We start from the raw sequence: 19,529 nt of genomic DNA, 5'->3' as shown, positions 1-19,529 counted from the left end.
ACGGAACCGGGTTTCAATTCATGTGCAAAACCTTTGTCCTACTTTGAATGCTATCTGTATCTTTTCCTTCATTAAACTTATGCAATCCTGGAGGGCACGTAGAGGTGGGAGAGAAAATGACTTCTCCAAGGTCACACTGCTAAATCGCGGACCCAGGTTTCCTAGCTTTTAGTCGTGTGCCCTTTCCACGCCCGCCGGAGAGGAGGAAGCGGCGCTCATGGGGATGCAAGGATGTAGAGGAGCAAAGGGAGAGAAGAGGCCGCGGGAAGAGAGGTGGTGCGAGACCCGCGGAGGCGCCGGCCAAGGAAGGGCGCATGGAGCAGCGGGCGGCGCGACCGGCCGGGGTGCGGAGGGGAGAGGCCGCGGCGGGGAGGGAGGGTCCCGCGGGTCCGGTGCCCGGGAGAGGCGGGCGGCCTGGGCCAGCCGCAGGAGCGCAGGAGGCGGAGGCCCGAGCCGCGGGCTGGGGTGGGGAAGGCCGAGGGCCAGCGCGGCCATGGGCGGCGGCCACTTCTGCACAGGTGGGTGGGGCGGGGGCGCGGGCGCGGGGGCGCTGGGCACGCGGCGCGGGGTCCCGACCCCCGGGGTTGGCGGGTGGGGGCGGGGCCGGACGGGGGCGGGTCTTGCTGGGTCCCTGCTGGAGCGGCGGCGGCGGCGGCGGCGCAGGCGCGGTTCTCGCCTCCTCCCGGCCGGCGGAGCGAGTGGAGGCTGCAGACCAGCTCGTCTCGGCGCCCGCGTCGCCGCCGCGAAGCCCCCCGCCCCGCTTCCGCCGCGTCGGAATGAGCTCCCGGAAAGGTGAGTGGCCCGCGGCGCGCTCTCTCCCCGCCACGCGGCCGGCCCGGGCGGGCGGCCCGACCGTTAATGTGTGTCTTCTCTTCCCCTAGTGCTGGCCATTCAGGCCCGAAAGCGGAGGCCGAAAAGAGAGAAACATCCGAAAAAGTGAGTCCACGCTGCGCCTGTCCCCGTTCCCCACCCCCGCCCCGCCGGGGGCGCCCGCGGCCGCGCAGGGGAAAGTTGTCCGGGTCCCCGGGCCGGCGGGCGGGCTGGTTCCCCGAGACGCTGGCGCTCAGCTCCTGCGCCCGGCGGGCGGCCCGGGGGGAGGGGCGGCGGCGGGGGGAGGGGCGCGCGGGCCGCGGCCGGTTCCCGAGCATCACGGAGCCTCGACCCCGCGCCCTCCCGCCCCGGGTAGCCACGGGCCGGCGGGCGGGAGGCCGGCGGGAAGGCGCCGGGCAGGGCGTGCGCACCCGTCCCTTGCCCGCGAGCTGGCCCGGGGGTCGCGGCCCTTTCCGGGAGGGGTCCGCCGCCGGGCCCCGGCCCGCCCGGTGCGGGAGTGCGGCGGCTGCGCTGCTCACACCTGAGCCGCGGGCCGAGGAGGCGGAGGGGCCGAGTGTGCGCGAGGGCGTGTGTCTCGCCTCCTTTCCTCCCCGGCCCCCGCCTGTCGGCCTTTCTGCTGAGAACCGAAGCTGGTTGTCAAGTGGTTTGCCTCGGGCGTGTTCCTGGCGCGAGTTCAGCCCCGAGACCTGTGCGTTTCGGCTCTCTGGTTTGGATTCGAAACTTTCCACTCGGGTCGAGCGTGACTTGGGTGCGCTGCGGGCGCCGGGGTCGCGGGCTGCGCAGGGCGGTGGGCGTGAGCACGGGAGCCGGGCGGAGTGGAAAACGCGCCGGTGGCGGCCGCCTCCAGCCTGGCCGCTCACCCGAGCCGGGGGGGCCGCTGCCCAAGAACCCTTTCCTGGAGAGCTGCTTCGAGACCGCACAGCGCCGCCGCGTCTTCTCCTTTTCCACTCCTCTCTCCTAATTTTTTTGATTTACAAGCGTTCGACATCGTTATCTCTTCCTGTAGATTAATTGCTTCGCTTTTTTGAGCAAGAATACTCTGTGTGGCATCTTTGGTACTATGGGGAACGAGAGTCCAGCATCATCTTTAATAAAATCCAGAAACATTTTTGGTTGTTTGTTTCTTTTGAGGGGTACCTCGCGGCACGCTCAGAATTTTTTTCCCTTCTCGTTGGCCTTGGTACTTCAGTTTCACAAAATGTGGATAGTGACTTAAAAATACCTTAAAAAAAAAAAACCGTTAGAGTAAGGGGAAAGCACTTTCTAAAGACTTGAACTAATTGGTGGGTAAAAATTGGATATTGAATTCATAAGATGTTAAAATGGACTGGATTTTTGGTAGTTTTGGATGCTTTTAAAAAAATTAATGCTAGCTTTCAAGTGAATTACAACCTTAAATTTGAGATTTCCTTTGGTGAACCATGGAAGTTTACCCAGTGGTAAGGAGAACTGTAATGTTTAGGATTCTGAGTAAGTACTGGGTTTTAATCACAGCTCTTAATTCAAAGCATTGATTTAATTCCACGTAGTCTGTTATATTCGGAAACATAAAAAGTGGAAAAAGTATGACCCCAGTGTCGGAGATGGCTATGTCTGCGTGTATATACAAATAGACACGTGTATGTGCATGTTACCTATACGTACATGTAGAAAAAGTTCTAATTAAGTCAGTATGTGTCTTGTATTTGCATATATAAGACATATATTTTTGTGTCTTATAATTTGCAAAATATATTGCAAATCGACCCCGCGCCCACCCGCCTTGGGTCGCCACGGGCCTGCGGGCGGGAGGCCGTCAGGAAGGCGCCGGGCAGGGCGTGCGCACCCGTCCCTTTGGTGGGTCGGTGGGCCGCATATTTTTTGGTGGGCCGCAGTTTGGGTTTATGTGGTATGTTTATGAAGACTTAGTGAATAGCCACAGTACTTAGCTTTTCCTCTCACAGATTAATCTGCCAGTTTCTCCCACTGTGTATTGTGTATATGTGATAGAATTTGAGGGGGAAAATAACACACCAGCTACTGATGAAAGGAACTGGCTCTAGTCTGTAAGGTAACGGGACCAGCCCAATTATATAACTGATTGAGGCATTGCCGTTTTTCACTTAGCTCTTTGAATTAAGTCATAATTTTATTTAATTTTTTTGAGACAGAGTTTCGCTCTTGTCGCTCGGGCTGGAGTGCAATGGCCCGATCTTGGCTCACTGCAACCTCCGCCTCCCAGGTTCAAGGGATTCTCCTGCTTTAGCCTCCCGAGTAGCTGGGATTACAGGCACCCGCCACCAAGCCTAGCTAATTTTTTTTTTGTATTTTTTAGTAGAGACGGGGTTTCACCACGTTGGCCAGGCTGGTCTACAACTCCTGACTTCAGGTGATTCACCCACCTCAGCTTCCCACAGAGCTGGGATTACAGGCGTGAGGCACCGCGCCCGCCCTGAATCAAGACGTTATTTAAAAGAAATGTTTGATGTTATTTATTTATTCATGTATTCAATGGGTATTTACATGTCTTTCTTTGGAGATGGTGATAGAGGTTTTTTTTTTTTTTTTTTTTGAGACGGAGTCTCGCTCTGTCGCCCAGGCTGGAGTGCAGTGACGCAATCTCGGCTCACTGCAAGCTCCGCCTCCCGGGTTCACGCCATTCTCCCGCCTCAGCCTCTCCGAGTAGCTGGGACTACAGGCGCCCGCCACCACGCCCGGCTAATTTTTTGTATTTTTAGTAGAGACAGGGTTTCATCGTGGTCTTGATCTCCTGACCTTGTGATCCGCCCGCCTCGGCCTCCCAAAGTGCTGGGATTACAAGCGTGAGCCACCGCGCTCGGCGAGGTTTTTGTTTTTGTTTTTTGAGATGGAGTCTTGCTCTGTTGCCCAGGCTGGAGGGCATTGGCACGATCTCAGCTCACTGCAAGCTCCGCCTCCCGAATTCACGCCATTCTCCTGCCTCAGCCTCCTGAGTAGCTGGGACTACAGGCGCCTGCCACCACGCCCGGCTAGTATTTTGTATTTTTAGTAGAGATGGGGTTTCACCGTGTTAGCCAGAATGGTCTCTTATCTCCTGACCTCGTGATCCACCCGCCTCTGCCTCCCAAAGTGCTGGGATTACAGGCGTGAGCCACCAAGCCCGGCCGGTGATAGAGTTTTGAACAAGACAAAGCTCCTTGCAGAACTAACCTTGGGAGGTTTGGGGAAAACCACAAAGAGGGTGACAGAAGATAATTTCACATAGGGCTAAGGGATAGGAAGAAAATTAAGATGGGGCATCTTAAGTAATAATGAAAGATGACATTTGAGCACTGTGCCAGTCACTCTGTTGATTGCTTTACATATACCTTGTGACAACCCTAAGAGGTAGGCACCGTTATTACGGACATTTTACAGATGAAACAGGGACACAGCAAGAGTAACATGCCCAGCTGTTCAATCAAGGCATCCCGGGACCAGAGTCCACACTCCACTCTCTGAGAAATGACATTTGAGCAGGATCGAGAATGAGGAGGAGATCCAGTGTGGCAGAGGCCCTGGGGAGGAATGGGCTGGAAGTATTCGAGAAACCCAAAAGTAAGGGTGGCCTGAGTGGCCCGGAGAGGTTGATGGGAGGCAGGAGTCAGAGCATGTCTGCCCTGGTAGGCCATTGGAGGCTTACATGTGGAAGGGACAGGTTCTGATTCCTGTTTAAAAAGAGGGCTGCTGTCCGGGCGCGGTGGCTCACGCCTGTAATCCCAGCACTTTGGGAGGCCGAGGCGGGCGGATCATGAGGTCAGGAGATCAAGACCATCCTGGCTAATACCCCATCTCTACTAGAAATACAAAAACAAAATTAGCCCGGCGTGGTGGTGGGCGCCTGTAGTCTCAGCTACTCGGGAGGCTGAGGTGAGAGAATGGCGTGAACCTGGAAGGCGGAGCTTGCAGTGAGCCGAGATTGTGCCACTGCACTCCAGCTTGAGCGACAGAGCGAGGCTCCATCTCAAAAAAAAAAAAAAAAAAAAAAAAAAAGTCCGGGCGCGGTGGCTCGCGCCTGTAATCCCAGCACTTTGGGAGGCCGAGGTGGCGGATCACGAGGTCAGGAGATTGAGACCATCCTGGCTAACACGGTGAAACCGCGTCTCTACTAAAAATATAAAAAATTAGCCGGGCGTGCGGGCGCCTGTAGTCCCAGCTACTCGGGAGGTTGAGGCAGGAGAATGGCGTGAATGGGGAGGCGGAGCTTGCAGTGAGCCGAGATCGTGCCAATGCACTCCAGCCTGGGCGACAGAGTGAGACTCCGTCTCAAAAAAAAAAAAGGGGCTGCTATGTGGAGAATAGATTGTAGGGAAGGGGACAATAGTGGAAACAGATGTGGTCTGCAGTAGTGCATGGGAAACCAGGTGACGTTGAGTGTGCAAGGAGTGGCACCTGAGAAGTGGTAAAAGAATCTCCAGGAGACTAGTATTTTCAGGGTACCCCCCATGTTACAGACAGCTCTGACAGGTTAAGCTCACAGTAGCTTCGTTTGGATCTGAATTCAGGTCTCTTGAAGCACTGTTTTTGCTTCTTGATTAATTTTCCAGAGGAGGAAAAGGAGTAATAGGTATAATTTTAAACTATTAATATGATGACTGGCAAACTTGAATTATATGACTGTGGGTCTGGCTTGGTGTAATATGATTTGCTTTTGTCATTATCTACTTTTGTATATACAAGCTGGCTTTTAATTAATTTTAGTTCAGTTCAAATCTGTGAGCTTTTATGAATTGAGCCAGTTCCTAGAGGCTACTTTTATGGTACACTGGAAATTGTAGTTGTCAGGAATAAGATTATTTAGTGGATCAAAATTTAAATCCTGTTAGATTGTCCTGTGAGTTTAGTTTGCTAATTATTAATTGTGCTGCTTTGTGAGTAACAGGCAGCACGGAAGGACTGTAGTGCTGTTTAGTCACAAATCTTAGGAATTAGCTACATCACGTAGCTTGGGATAATTTTTTGCCTTAGGGTATGTTTATATGGAGGTACAATTTTTAAAAGATCTCTTTCATTTATTTTTTTCATAACTCTTTTGCTGGGATATAGTTCACATACCATAAAATTTACCTTTTAAAGTAGGCTGTTTACAGATTTTTAGTCTATTCATTAAATTGTGCAGCTGTTATCTAATTCTGTAACATTTTTACTTCCCCAGAAAGAAACTCCATATTTATTTCCCAGTTATTCTCCATTCCCCTTCCCCCTACATTGGCAACAACTAATTTACATTCTAAGTTTCTGTGAATCTGCTTATTCTGAACATTTTATGTAAATGGAATATACAGTATGTGGCTTTGTCTGGTTTCCTTAGAACAGTGTTTTCAAGGTTCATCCATGTTATGGCACGTATTAGTACTTAGTTCCTTTATATTGCTGAATAGTAGTGTCAATATGCCACATTTTATCCATTTATCCATTGTTCCGTAAAATTTTTCTATTTCTGGCCAGGCATGGTGGCTCACGCCTGTAATCCCAGCACTTTGGGAGACCGAGGTGGGCGGATCACAAGGTCAGTAGTTCGAGACCAGCCTGGCCAATATGGGGAAACCCCGTCTCTACTAAAAATACAAAAATTAGCCTGGCATGGTAGTGCGCTCCTGCAGTTCCAGCTACTCGGGAGGCTGAGTCAGAAGAATTGCTTGAACCTGGGAGATGGAGGTTGTGGTGAGCTGAGATCATGCCACTGCACTCCAGCCTGGGTGACAGAGTGAGACTCCGTCTCAATTAAAAAAAAAAATTCTGTTTTTTGTAATTGTAAAATTTTTATTAAAACATTTAATTTTGAGGCCGGGTACGGTGGCTCATGCCTGTAATCCCAGCACTCTGGGAGGCCGAGGTGGACAGATCACGAGGTCAGGAGATCGAGACCATCCTGGCTACGGTGAAACCCCATCTCTACTAAAAAAAAAAATAAAAAAAAAATGCGAAAAATTAGCCGGGCGTGGTGGCGGGCGCCTATAGTCCCAGCTAGTCGGGAGGCTAAGGCAGGAGAATGGCGTGAACCCGGGAGGCGGAGCTTGCAGTGAGCTGAGATGGTGCCACTGCACTCCAGCCTGGGCGATAGAGCGAGACTCTGTCTCAAAAAAAAAAAACAAAAAAAAAACTTAATTTTGAAATAATTTCAGACTCACAAGACCTTGCAAAAGTGATACAGAGTTCTTTGTGTACTCTTTAATTTCCCTGACGTTGATATCTTAACCATAGAACATTGTTGAAACCAGTAAATTGACATTGACACAATGTTATTAATTCCAGAAAGATTTTACTTGGATTTTATCAGTTTTACATGCACTCTTTGTATGAGTAGTTTTAACAAATTGTGTCACTTGTGTAGATTAGAATAATCAGCACAGTCAGGATGCCAAACTATTTCATTACCACAAAGAACAGTCACACTCTCTGTCTTCAAATCTAAGCTTGGCAAACACTGATCTGTTGTCTATCACTTAATGTCGCCAGTTCGAGAATGTTATATAAATGAAATTATACAGTATGTCACCTTTTGTAATTCGCCTTTTTTTCACGCAGCGTAATGCCCTTGAGATTCATCCATGTTATTGCCTGTGTGAGCAGTGCATTCCTTTTTTTTTTTTGAGATGGAATTTTGCTCTTGTTGCCCAGGCTGGAGTGCAGTGGCACGATCTTGGCTCACTGTAACCTCCGCTTCCCGGGTTTAAGCGATTCTCCTGCCTTAGCCTCCTGAGTAGCTGGGATTACAGGCATGTACCACCATGCCAGGCTAATTTTGTATTTTTAGTAGAGACGGGGTTTCTCCACGTTGGTCAGGCTGGTCTCGAACTCCTGACCTCAGGTGATCCACCCGCCTTGGCGTCCCAAAGTGCTGGGATTATAGGCATGAGCCACCGTGCCCAGCTGTGCTTTCTTTTTTATTGGTAACGTATTCCATTGTGTGGATTAACAGTTTATTCACAGGCTAAAGGATATCTGGGTATACTTTGCTTCTAGTTTTTTTTGAGGTGGAATCTTGCTCTGTCGCCCAGGCTGGAGTGCAGTGGCGCAATCATGGCTCACTGCAACTGCTGCCTGCCAGGTTCAAGCGATTGTCCTGGCTCAGCCTCCCAAGTAGCTGGGACTACAGGCATGTGCCACCATGCCTGGCTAATTTTTGTATTTTTAGTAGAGATGGGGTTTCACCATGTTGGTCAGGCTGGTTACGAACTCCTGGCCTCAAATGATCTGCCTGCCTCAGCCTCCCAAAGTGCTGGGATTACAGGCGTGAGCCACCGCACGCAGTTTGGTGAGACAATTTTGGAATGTAATGACACAAGTTTATATCCTTATTCGGTAAGCCTCAACCCTTTCCTGTAGTATAAATTCAAGCTCATAAGCCCATGACTTTGGAGTACTTCTCATGGATTACCTAATTTTCATTTCTTATTTTTTTACACATTTGTTTATTCAATAAACGTTTTTGCTTACTACCTCTACAGTAGAATACAGTAAATGGACATGAAGCAGATACCTAGTGCTGCAGATAGCTAGTGCCAGAGTATGTGTTGGATGCTAGAAGAGTAAGATAATTAAAGTAGAAGAGATTGCTTTGTGAAAAGACCATTGCAGGACAGTGTAATGAGAACTGTAAGATTTAGGTACAGTAGTGCTTAGATTTCTTTCTTTTTTTTTTTCTTGAGATGGAGTCTTGCTCTGTTGCCCAGGCTGGACTGCAGTGGCCCGGTCTTGGCTCACTGCAACCTCTGCCTCCTGGGTTCAAGGGATTCTCCTGCCTCAGCCTCCTGAGTGTCTGGGATTACAAGTGCCTGCCACCACTCCTGGCTAATTTTTTGTATTTTTAGTAGAGACAGGGTTTCACCATACTGGCCAGGCTGGTCTCGAACTCCTGACCTCATGTTCCACCTGCCTTGGCCTCACAAAGCGCTGGGATTACAGGCTTGAGCCACTGTGCCTGGCCAGATTTCATTTTAACATTGTCATTTTAATGAAATAGCTTTTTTTTTTTTTTTTTTTTTTTCTTGAGACAGTCTTGCTCTGCCACCCAGGCAGGAATGCAGTGGCATGATCTTGGCTCAGTGTAACCTCTGCCTCCTGGGTTCAGGTGCTGCGCATGCCTCAGCCTCCCAAGTAGCTGGGATTACAGGCATGCGCCACCATGCCCAGCTTATTTTCTTTGTATTTTTAGTAGAGCCTGGTCAGGAACTCCTGGCCTAAGCCTCAAGTGATCTGCCTGCCTCAGCCTTCCAAAATGCTGGGATTACAGTCATGAGCTACTGCACCTGGCCCAGCTTTCTTTTTTTTTTAAAGTAATAAAAGTAATATGGTCATGGTAAAAAATTCAGTACAGAATTCGGTATAATGCACAAGATTTAAGAAGTAAGTGTCAGCTGTGGATCCACTAATTATTTTTAATTTAAAAATTTTTTAGCGGCTGGGCATGGTAGCTTACGCCTGTAATCCCAGCGCTTTGGGAGGCCGAGGCAGGCAGATCACAAGGTCAGGAGATCGAGACCATCCTGACCAACATGGCGAAACCCCCTCTCTTCTAAAAATACAAAAATTAGCCAGCCATGGTGGCATGTGCCTGTAATCCCAGCTACGCAGGAGGGTGAGGCAGGAGAATCGCTTGAACCCAGGAGGCGGAGCTTGCAGTGAGCCGAGATCGCGCCGCTGCACTCCAGCCTGGGCAACAGCGAGACTCCATCTCAAAAAAAAAAAAAATTTAGCATGTTAATTTAGGGTATCTAATTGTTTTGGTGTGTTATTCTTTTACTTGTGCATGGTTTTGTTCATTTTTTAAAAATTGAGTCCTAGCATACGTGTATATGCATGTATGTAAAGTGCATTGATCTTTTAAAGATCAGTGAAGATCACTTGAGGTCAGGAGTTTGAGACCAGCCTGGCCAACATGATGAAACCCCGTCTCTGCTAAAAATACAAAAATTAGCTGGGAGTGGTGGCACATGCCTGTAGTCCCAGCTATTCCAGAGTCCGAGGTGGGAGAATTGCTTGAACACGGGAGGTGGAGGTTGCTTTGAGGTGAGATCGTGCCACTGAATGCCCGCCTGGGTGACGCAGCGAGACTCTGTCTTAAGGATAAAACATCAATTTTAATTTTAATTTTCTTTTTTAGAGATAGGATCTTGCTTTGTTGCCTAGGCCGCCTTCACCCTCTTGGGTTTGGGTGATTCCCTACCTCAGCCACCCAAGTATTTGGGCCTGCAGATGCCTACCACCATGCCTGGCAGTGCACTAATTTTTTTTTTTTTGAGACGGAGTCTTGCTCTGTCGCTAGGCTGGTGTGCAGTGCTGCGATCTTGGCTCACTGGAACCTCCGCTTCCCCGGTTCAAGCCATTCTGCTGCCTCAGCCTCCTGAGTAGCTGGGAGTACAGGCTCGCCCCACCACTCCCCAGCTAATTTTTGTATTTTTAGTAGAGACGAGGTTTCACCATGTCGGCCGGGCTGGTCTCGATCTCCTGACCTCGTGATCTGCCTGCCTCGGCCTCCCAAAGTGCTGGGATTACAGGCGTGAGCCACCACGCCTGGCCCAGTGCATTCATCTTAATTGTACAATTTGATGATTTTTTTACATTTATTTATACCCCTGTAACCACCACGTAGATCAGTACATAAAACCCCTTCAATGCTCCATAAGTTTTCTCATGCCTCTCCCGAGTCTATACCACCTAGAAGCAACAACTTTTATGGTATCTATCATTATTGATTAGTTTTGTCTGTTCTTGAATTTCATATAAATGAAATTGTATAGAATATACAGTCATCCCTCAGTATCCTTGGAGGATTGGTTCCGGGACACCCTCAAATAACAAAATCTGAGGATACTCAAGTCCCTTGTAACCTTCACACATCCTCTTGTATATTTTAAATTATCTCTAGATTACTAATAATATATAATGTAAATACCATGTCAATAGTTGTTACACGGTTTTTTTTAATTTGTAGTTTTAATTTTGTTATTATTTATTTACTTTTGATTGTTTTTGATTCATGATTGGTTGAACCTATGGATGCAGAGTCCACAGTTTCAGAGGGCTAATATATATATATATATATGTATATATATATATATATATTTTTTTAGAGACTTGGTCTTGCTTTGTTGGCTGACAGTGGCACAATCATAGCTCACTGCCACCTCAAATTCCTGGCCTCAAATGATCCTCCTGCCTCAGGCTCCTGAGTAGCTAGGACTACAGGTGAGCACCACTATGCCCAGCTGATTTTAAAATTTTTTGTAGAGATGGAATCTCCCTATGTTGCCCAGGCTCAAGGATGTAGTTTTGATTGAACTACTTTACACTCCCACAAGTGTAAAGACACTTAACGGTTGCTTCACATTTTTGCCCACACTTGGCAGTGTCATTTTAATGAATTTTACCTATTATGGGTGTGTATTGATATTTCATTATGGTTTTCAATTCCTTTTTCCTGAGTAATGATGTTTAACATCTTTTTTTTTTTTTTTTTTTTGAGACGGAGTCTTTCTCCGTCGCCAGGCTGGAGTGCAGTGGCATGATCTCAGCTCACTGCAACCTCCACCTCCTGGGTACAAGCAATTCTCCTGCCTCAGCCTCCAGAGTAGCTGGGACTACAGGTGTGTGCCACTGCGCCCAGCTAATTTTTGTATTTTTAGTAGAGACAGGGTTTCACCATGTTGGCCAGGATGGTCTTGATCTCTTGACTTCGTGATCTGCCCACCTCGGCCTCCCAAAGTGCTGGGATTACAGGCGTGAGCCACCAGGCCCAGCCAACATCTTTTCATGTTTCTTGGTCATTTGAATTTCCTATTGTGTGAAGTGCCTTTTTAAGTCTTTTGCCCCCTACCCTTTAAAAAAAATACTGTGTTGTAAATACAAATTTATAAAAATTTGTAGATTTTCAGATGACTTCTTTTTCAGATGTATGTATAAGTTGTGTATCTTTCTAATCATTATGGATATCATTTTGTAATCTAAAAGTAAACTGGAAATCAGGAGGGCATTCTAAACTGGTTCTGGAAGAACCAGTAATAATTTGCCAAGTAAAATAAGGGGGCAGGGGAAGGACCTTCCATGCAGAAGAAACACTGCAGTTGGTGTCAACATGTGGGCTTTAAAATGGCATGTAGTCTTGGAATGTCAAGCAGGTTAGTAAGGCTGGAGTGCAGGGTGTGGTAAGCAATAAATAGGGCTCTGAGGAAGTCAAACAAAGGACTGGGGAGCTGTTAAGGGGTACACACTCAGGTTTTTAGAAAGATTCCTTTAGCTATTGTGTGGAGAGTTGCTTAGAGGCCAGGGGTTCCATTGGGAGGCTATTTCATGAGGCTTCAGGAGACTGATGTGTATTTAGGGGCCAGAATCCACTAGACTTAGTGTCCAGTTTAATGTGAGAGGAGAGTGGGAGGGTTCTAGGATGAATTCCATGTTTCTGAATTAGCTAAATTTATGGGTGTTGTTGCCATTCTTTGCAATAGGGAATGCAGAGTGTGTTTCGGAAAAATTAATGGTGACTTTGGCTAGCCTTTTCTCTTTTTTTTTGATATGAGGTCTTGCTCTGTTGCTCGGGCTGGAGTGCAGTGGCGCGATCTCAGCTCTCACTGCAGCGTCTGCCTCCAAAGTTCAAGCAATTCTCCCACCTCAGCCTCCTGAGTAGCTGGGATTACAGTGCCACTACCATGGCTGGCTAATTTTTGTATTTCTTTTTAGTTGAGATGGGGTTTCACCATCTTGGCCAGGCTTGTCCTGAACTCCTGGCCGCAGGTGATCCACCCTCCTCCGCCCCCCAAAGTGCTGGTATTATAGGCATGAGCCACCGCGCCCAGCCTGGCCAGGCTTTTCGAGGTCTCCATATGAATTCCTTTAAGAGCTGTTTGGTCAGTGTTTGTAGCTAGAGCACTGGGAAGAGCTCTGTTGAGGATGATATATATTGGGAGTTGTCAGGTATAGCTGATGGTAGGGAACTGGCTGAATGAAGGTGCATTAACATGTGAAGAGAAGGCTACAGGTAGGGTTGGTAAAGGAGGAGCCAGAGAGATGGGAGACCCAGGAGAAAGTTGTCTCACAGAAACCAGGGGAATACAGCATTTCAAGAAGGGCGTGGTCAGCAATGTTAGTCTGCAGATAAAATTCAAATGAGATGAGCCTTAATCTTGGCCTTTGCTTCTGGCAGTTAGAAAATCATTAGAGACTATAGCTGGAACTATCTTAGCACAGTGTTTTTATAAAAGCAACCTTGCAGCTGTACAAGTGAATAGGAAGACAGAGCAGGGTCCTTTTTGTTTTGTTTGTTTTTCTTAAGATTAGTTATTGGATAAGCTTTTGTGTGTGTGTGTAAAGGAGAAAAGGTGCTTTTTATTTAAAAAAAAAGGAAAAAAAAGCAGGCGTTGGGGGGCGGGCGCGGTGGCTCACTACTGTAATCCTAGCACTTTGGGAGGCTGAGGCGGGTGGATCTCCTGAGATCAGGAGTTCGAGACCAGCCTGGCCAATATGGCGAAACCCCATCTCTATTAAAAATACAAAAATTAGCCAGGAGTGGTGGTGCACGCCTGTAATCCCAGCTATTCTGGAGGCTGAGGAAGGAGAATTGCTTGAACCTGAGAGGTGGAGGTTGCAGTGAGCCAGGTCGTGTGACTGCACTCAAGCCTGGGCAACAGAGTGAGACTCTATCCCCTTACCCCACCCAAAAAAAAGAAAAAAAAGGATGGCAAGGAGCTAGTAGAAAGTTAGAGGTTGAAAATATGGGCAAGAAAAGGGGTATTTGGAGCAAAAATCCTGAGTTGTCAGGAAGTAGTGGGATTACAGCACAGGTTTTCAATGGATAGGGATGGGATAAGGTGGGGGTAGATGGACTACAACTCTTTGAGATGAAGAATGCCCTAGGGGCGTATGTTTTGTGTGTGTGTGTGTGTGTGTGTGTGTGTGTGTGTGTGTGTTTTAAGAAATGAATTCTTGGCTGGGTGTGGTGGCTCGCACCTGTAATCCCAGCACTTTGGGAGGCCAAGGTGGGTGGATCACAAGGTCAGGAGATCGAGACCATCCTGGCTAACAGGGTGAAACCCCGTCTCTACTAAACAAAATACAAAAAATTAGCTGGGCGTGGTGGCAGGCGCCTGTAGTCCCAGCTACGCGGGAGGCTGAGGCAGGAGAATGGTGTGAACCTGGGAGGCGGAGCCTGCAGTGAGCCAAGATCGCACCACTGCACTCCAGCCTGGGTGACAGAGACTCCGTCTCAAAAAAAAAAAAAAAGAAAAGAAATGAATTCTCATTATGTTGCCCAAGCTGGACTCAAACTCCTGGGCTCAAGTGATCCTGCTTTAGCCTTCTGAATAGCTGGGACTACAGGTGTTTGCCCTACTGTGCCCAGCTATAAGTTGCATGTTTTAAAATACCTGTGGTGCGCTTCTCCATACCTTTCTGGAATATTGCATAATAAATGATATGGGTGCCATATTGCCTTTGGAAAACCCAAAAAACTTGAATAGGGAAACATCTGGTCCCAAGGATTGTGGACCTGTGGTAAATATTCAGTAAAGGTTGGCCGTTTTGTGGTTGTTAGGTTTTTGTTACTTGCTTATTTATTTCTAAATAGCTTATCTAGTTGTGCCAGTTCAGTTGTATTTCCACCTGTACTTGAGTGTGTTGACTTCTCTGTCCTTGCTCTAGTTCCAGGTTACCTTAATTGCTGTGATTTTGCATACATTTTCTTTTCTTTTTAAAATAGAGATGGGTATTGCTTTGCTGCCCAGGTTAGTCTTGAACTCCGGGCTTCAAACTGTCTTCCCACCTTGGCTCCCCAAAGTGTTGGGATTACAGGTGTGAGCCAGTGTGCTTGGCCTGACTACATTTCAGTTTTTGGAAATGCAAGGGCTCTCTCATACCCCCATACCCACTTATTACACTTGATTTTATATTTTTGGGGGCCATTCTTGCATATTTTTTCATTAAGATGATATTTTCAAGTCCCTATCTCAGTATTGTTTTGCTATTGGGTTGGGATAATATTGAATTTGTAGTTTACTTAGGGAGACCTTGAAGAGTCTTGAATTAGCAACACATTTTTTTAAAAATAAATTTTTTCCAGGTTTTAAAAATATTATATGCCATATCTAGAAATTATAGGAGTATAAAAAGACAAACAAAAATGACTCATATTCTTACCAGGCAGCACGATATGCACAGATAGGACGTTGCTAATATTTTGTTATATTTCCTTGTGGTCTTTTTCTCTTTATGTGTTTTTGTTACTTATATTATCATCTCTTATATATGATTTTGTATCCTGCTTTCCTTATTTTACATTTTGTTATAAGTATTTTTCATGGGCCGGTCGCAGTGGCTCAAGCCTGTAATCCCAGCACTTTGGGAAGCCGAGGCGGGTGGATCGCGAGGTCAGGAGTTTGAGACCAGCCTAGCCAATATGGTGAAACCCTGTCTCTACTAAAAACACAAAAATAGCCAGGCGTGGTGGCGGGCACCTGTAATCCCATCCCAGCTACTCGGGAGGCTGAGTCAGGAGAACTGCTTGAACCTGGGAGCCGGAGGTTGTATTAAGCCAGAGATCGTGCCATTGCACTGCGACCTGGGTGACCGAATGAGACTCCGACTCAAAAAAAAAATATATTTTTCATGTCGTTAAAAACTTCATAACTAATTATTAATGACTAACATTCTAATTTATTTAATTTGCTTAAATATTTTGCTATTGCTAGACAGATGTTTCCAGTTTTCTGGCGTGATATTACTTCAGTGAATATCTTTGTATGCATTTCAGATTTTCTTAGACTAGGTGGAATCCTGCAAATGAAAATATTAGGTCAAAGACATTGAACCTTTTTAAGGCTTTTTAATTTTGGAAAAGCTCTTTTAAAGAAAAATCAGCAGGAGTAGGATTAATTAACTATGAGACATGAAGAGAAAAGTCATACAAAATGCCAAAATTAAAGGTTTTTTTGACTTAGACTGTTAATGAAGAATAAGAAAGTTGGGAGAAACTGGCTGGGCGTGGTGGCTCACTCCTGTAATCCCAGCACTTTGGGAGGCCAAGGTGGGTGGATCACTTGAGGTGAGGAGTTTGAGACCAGCCTGGCCAACATGGTGAAACCCTATCTCTACTAAAAATACAAAAATTAGCTGGGCGTGGTGTCATGTGCCATAATCCCAGCTACTTGGGAGGCTGAGACAGGAGAATTAATTGAACACAAGAGGTAGATGTTGCAGGGAGCCAAGATCGTGCCACTGCACTCCAGCATGGGCGACAGAGCGAGACTCCATCTCAAAAAAGAAAGAAAGTTGGGAGAAATTGGAGATGAGGGAGACTTTGTTTTAGGCATAACCAAGTTGAAAGTGACTAGAACCGAAAAGGAAGTATGGTGCAGGGAGCTGATGGGCAGGTGGGAAGCTGGGACTTCAAGGAGACATTTAAAGCAATTACGACAGTAAGGTCAGCTTACTGCAGGAAGGAGGATGGTGGAGCGAAGAGGGCTTGGTCTGAAATTTAGAAAATGTCTTTTGTGAGCCAGACATGGTGGCCCACACCTGCAATCCCAGCACTTTGGGAGGCCGAAGCGAGTGGATCACTTGAGGCCAGGAGTTTGAGACCAGCCTGGCGAACATGACGAAACCCCATGTCTATTAAAAATACAAAAATTAGCTGGACGTGGTGGTGCACGCCTGTAATCCCAGTTCATAGGGAGGCTGAGGCACGAGAATCACTTGAATCTGGGAGGTGGAGGTTGAAGTGAGCCGAGATCACGCTGCTGCACTCCATCCTGGGCGACAGAGTGAGACTTTGTCTCAAAAAAAAAAAAAAAAATAAAAAAAAAAATTTTTTTTTGTGGCAAAGTAAAGGAAGGAAAGTTAAAGGATAAACCAGTTGGAGAGAAGTCTAAGGAGAAAGAGATTTGAGTAAAATTTATTACGTTTGTTTATCATTGATGGCCTTCAGATATCATTAGCATTAGTATCTTTTTTCTGATCTTGAGAGTTTATAAATAATTTATCATTATTTCATTAGTTGGTATAGGTGGGTAGTATTATCTATGTTGGAACTAAGGATTAGAGAGATTTTTGTCTTGCTCTGTTTGTGTTAGAGGTCCAATAGGACCCACAGATGTTTTTTGAGATGGAGCTGCACTCTTGTCGCCGAGGCTAGAGAGCAATGGCGCTATCTTGGCTCACTGCAACTTCTGCCTCCTGGGTTCAAGTGATTCTGCTGCCTCAGTGGCCCGAGTAGCTGGGATTACAGGCACATGACACCATGCCCAGCTAATTTTTGTATTTTTAGTAGAGACAGGGTTTCACCACGTTTGCCAGGCTGGTCTCGAACTCCTGACCTCAAGTGATCCACCTGCCTTGGCCTCCCAAAGTGCTGGGATTATAGGCGTGAGCCACCGCGCCCAGTTGTACCCACAGGTTTTTAATATTGTCGTGTATTCTGTTTGCAAAGAGGAAAAAAGGTATTACATACATTCAAATGAGGCAATATTAAAAAAAATCATTACCTGGAGTTGCCAGATTCTTAAGCTCATAGCCTTTTTTAATTCTAGGCGCATGACCACCAACCAAAGGTGAAAGTAGAGCAACTTGATGGAATCCTCTGGTGCTATAGTGCAACTTCTGTGAATAGTTAGTGCTCAGAGAGTTTTTTCTTTCCTTTGTTTGGGTTGGGGTGCTTTATTTGGTTGTTGTGTATGTCTCCAAAGGAACCTTTCATAGTTTGTATTATGCTTTATGTAACTCAGTATAAGGCAGCCCTAATTCTAAGTTTCCTCGTTCCCCAGTGAGAAGATTAAATTTTATGACAATTTGAACATGTAAACTTTATGGATATACATGAAATATCAAATGTCTACTTATGATATTTAATTTCTTAAGTTAGTTACAAATATTTTTCAATTCACAAATAAAATTTTACATTAATTTAGAAATACTACTTTTCCACTCTTGTTTTATGAAGCTGTTTTATGTAGACATTTCAGATTTGCAACAGCAATGACTATTATCATTGTAAGTGCTTTTTGAATCAGTTAAATGGTTTTCTAGAGAACTTTTTTTTTTTTTTTTGTGAGATGAAGTCTCACTCTCTCACCCAGGCTGGAGTGCAGTGGCGTTATCTCGGCTTACTGCAGCCTCTGCCTTCCGGGTTCACACCATTCTCCTGCCTCAGCCTCCTGAGTAGCTGGGACTACAGGCGCCCGCCACCACGCCTGGCTAATTTTTTTGTATTTTTAGTAGAGATAGGGTTTCACCGTGATAGCCAGAATGGTCTCGATCTGCTGACCTCGTAATCCGCCTGCCTCGGCCTCCCAAAGTGCTGGAATTAAAAGTGTTAGCCAGTGCGCCTGGCCCAGGGAACATATTTCTTAATTATGTTTTTAGAACTGTAAATTTACAGAAAAGCTGTGGAGACGGTAGAGAGAGAGAACATCGTATTTCCTGCAGTCTAAACAGCATTATAGCATTTCTTTTTCTTTTTTTTGAGACAGGGTCTCACTCTGCAGCCTTGACCTCCTGGGCTCTAGTGATCCTCCCACCTCAGGCCTCCAAGTAGCTGGGACTACAGGCATGCACTACCTACCATACCTGACTAGTTTTTTATTTTTTGCAGAGATGGGGTCTCACTGTTGCCCAGGCTGGTCTCAAACTCTTGGTCTCATGTGATCTTCCCACCCTAACCTTCCAGAGTGCCGGGATTACAGACGTGAGCCACCATGCCCAACTGATACAGTATTTCTTGAATTCATATACGATACTGACACTGGATATTTTTTATTTTTGTAAACTACCTGTTTGCAAAACAGTGGGACAGTTTTAAAAATTTATTTTACGCAAATTACATTTGTTACTGTCAGAATTTAATGGCTAACTTGATTTTTTTTTTTCACCATGTTCCCGAGTAGCTGGGATTACAGGCACATGCCACCACGCCTGGTTGATTTTTGTATTTTTCATAGAGATGTTGGCCAGGCTGGTCTTGAACTCCTGGCCTCAAGTGATCCATTCACCTTGGGCTCCCAGAGTGCTGGGATTACAGATGTGAGCCACCATGCCTGGTCGAAACTACTTTTTTGAGGGATACTGTTTGAGAAAATACCTTGACTTACATTTGGGCATATATAATACTTTATGTTGAATTCTTAGCCTCACTAGATAAATCCTACAAAATGTGTATGTCCATGTTTTGTCACTGATGTTTGAATTACACTCCACATAGACATCTTTCTAGTTAAATAGCTTTGCTAGTAAGTTTAAAATTAATAATCCGGCCGGGTGCGGTAGATCATTCCTGTAATCCTAGCACTTTCGGAGGCTGAAGCGGGCGAATTGCCTGAGGTCAGGAGTTCAAGACCAGCCTGGGCAACATGGTAAAACCCTGTCTCTACTAAAATAAAAAAAATTAGTCAGGCTTGATGGTGCACGCCTATAGTCCCAGCTACTTGGGAGGGTAAGGCATGAGAATCATTTGAACCTGGGAGGCAGAGGTTGCAGTGAGCCGACATGGTGCCACTGCACTCCAGCCTGGGGGGCAGAGTGAGAGTCTGTCTCAAAAAAAAAAAAAAAAAAATTAATTAAAAAATTGGTTTGTCAGTTCCATAGTGCATTGTTTCAGGCATCTCTTTGAAAAATTATTAATGTAAATATTTTTAGGCATTGTAATTTTCAAATCAGTCTTAGAATATGGAGACTAAAAGGATAGGAACAAGAAGGAGCATCTAGATGACATGATTGAA

The 19,529-nt window shown here is 46.2% G+C and overlaps 1 protein-coding gene across 8 annotated transcripts in view; it reads left to right on the top strand.

The window, feature by feature from the left end:
• The first annotated feature begins 203 nt into the window (after positions 1 to 203).
• SRPK2 (SRSF protein kinase 2) overlaps positions 204 to 19,529 on the top strand; it is a 286,728-nt gene continuing 267,402 nt past the window's right edge. For 3 of the 8 annotated variants that reach the window (XM_030825672.1, XM_030825670.1, XM_030825669.1), the window contains exons 1-2: positions 204 to 344; positions 882 to 936. In XM_030825672.1, coding sequence (XP_030681532.1) covers positions 315 to 344; positions 882 to 936 — 85 coding nt within the window. In that variant the 5' untranslated portion in view covers positions 204 to 314. Of the gene's footprint in view, positions 345 to 652; positions 793 to 881; positions 937 to 19,529 lie in introns of those variants that run through there. The other 5 variants (XM_030825675.1, XM_030825673.1, XM_030825668.1 and 2 more) reach the window with 4 other exon arrangements.

Source organism: Nomascus leucogenys, chromosome 13, assembly GCF_006542625.1.
Source record: "Nomascus leucogenys isolate Asia chromosome 13, Asia_NLE_v1, whole genome shotgun sequence".
NCBI lineage: Eukaryota > Metazoa > Chordata > Mammalia > Primates > Hylobatidae > Nomascus > Nomascus leucogenys.
Note: the sequence above shows the minus strand (reverse complement) of the source record. Positions and strands in the feature narration are given on the sequence as shown.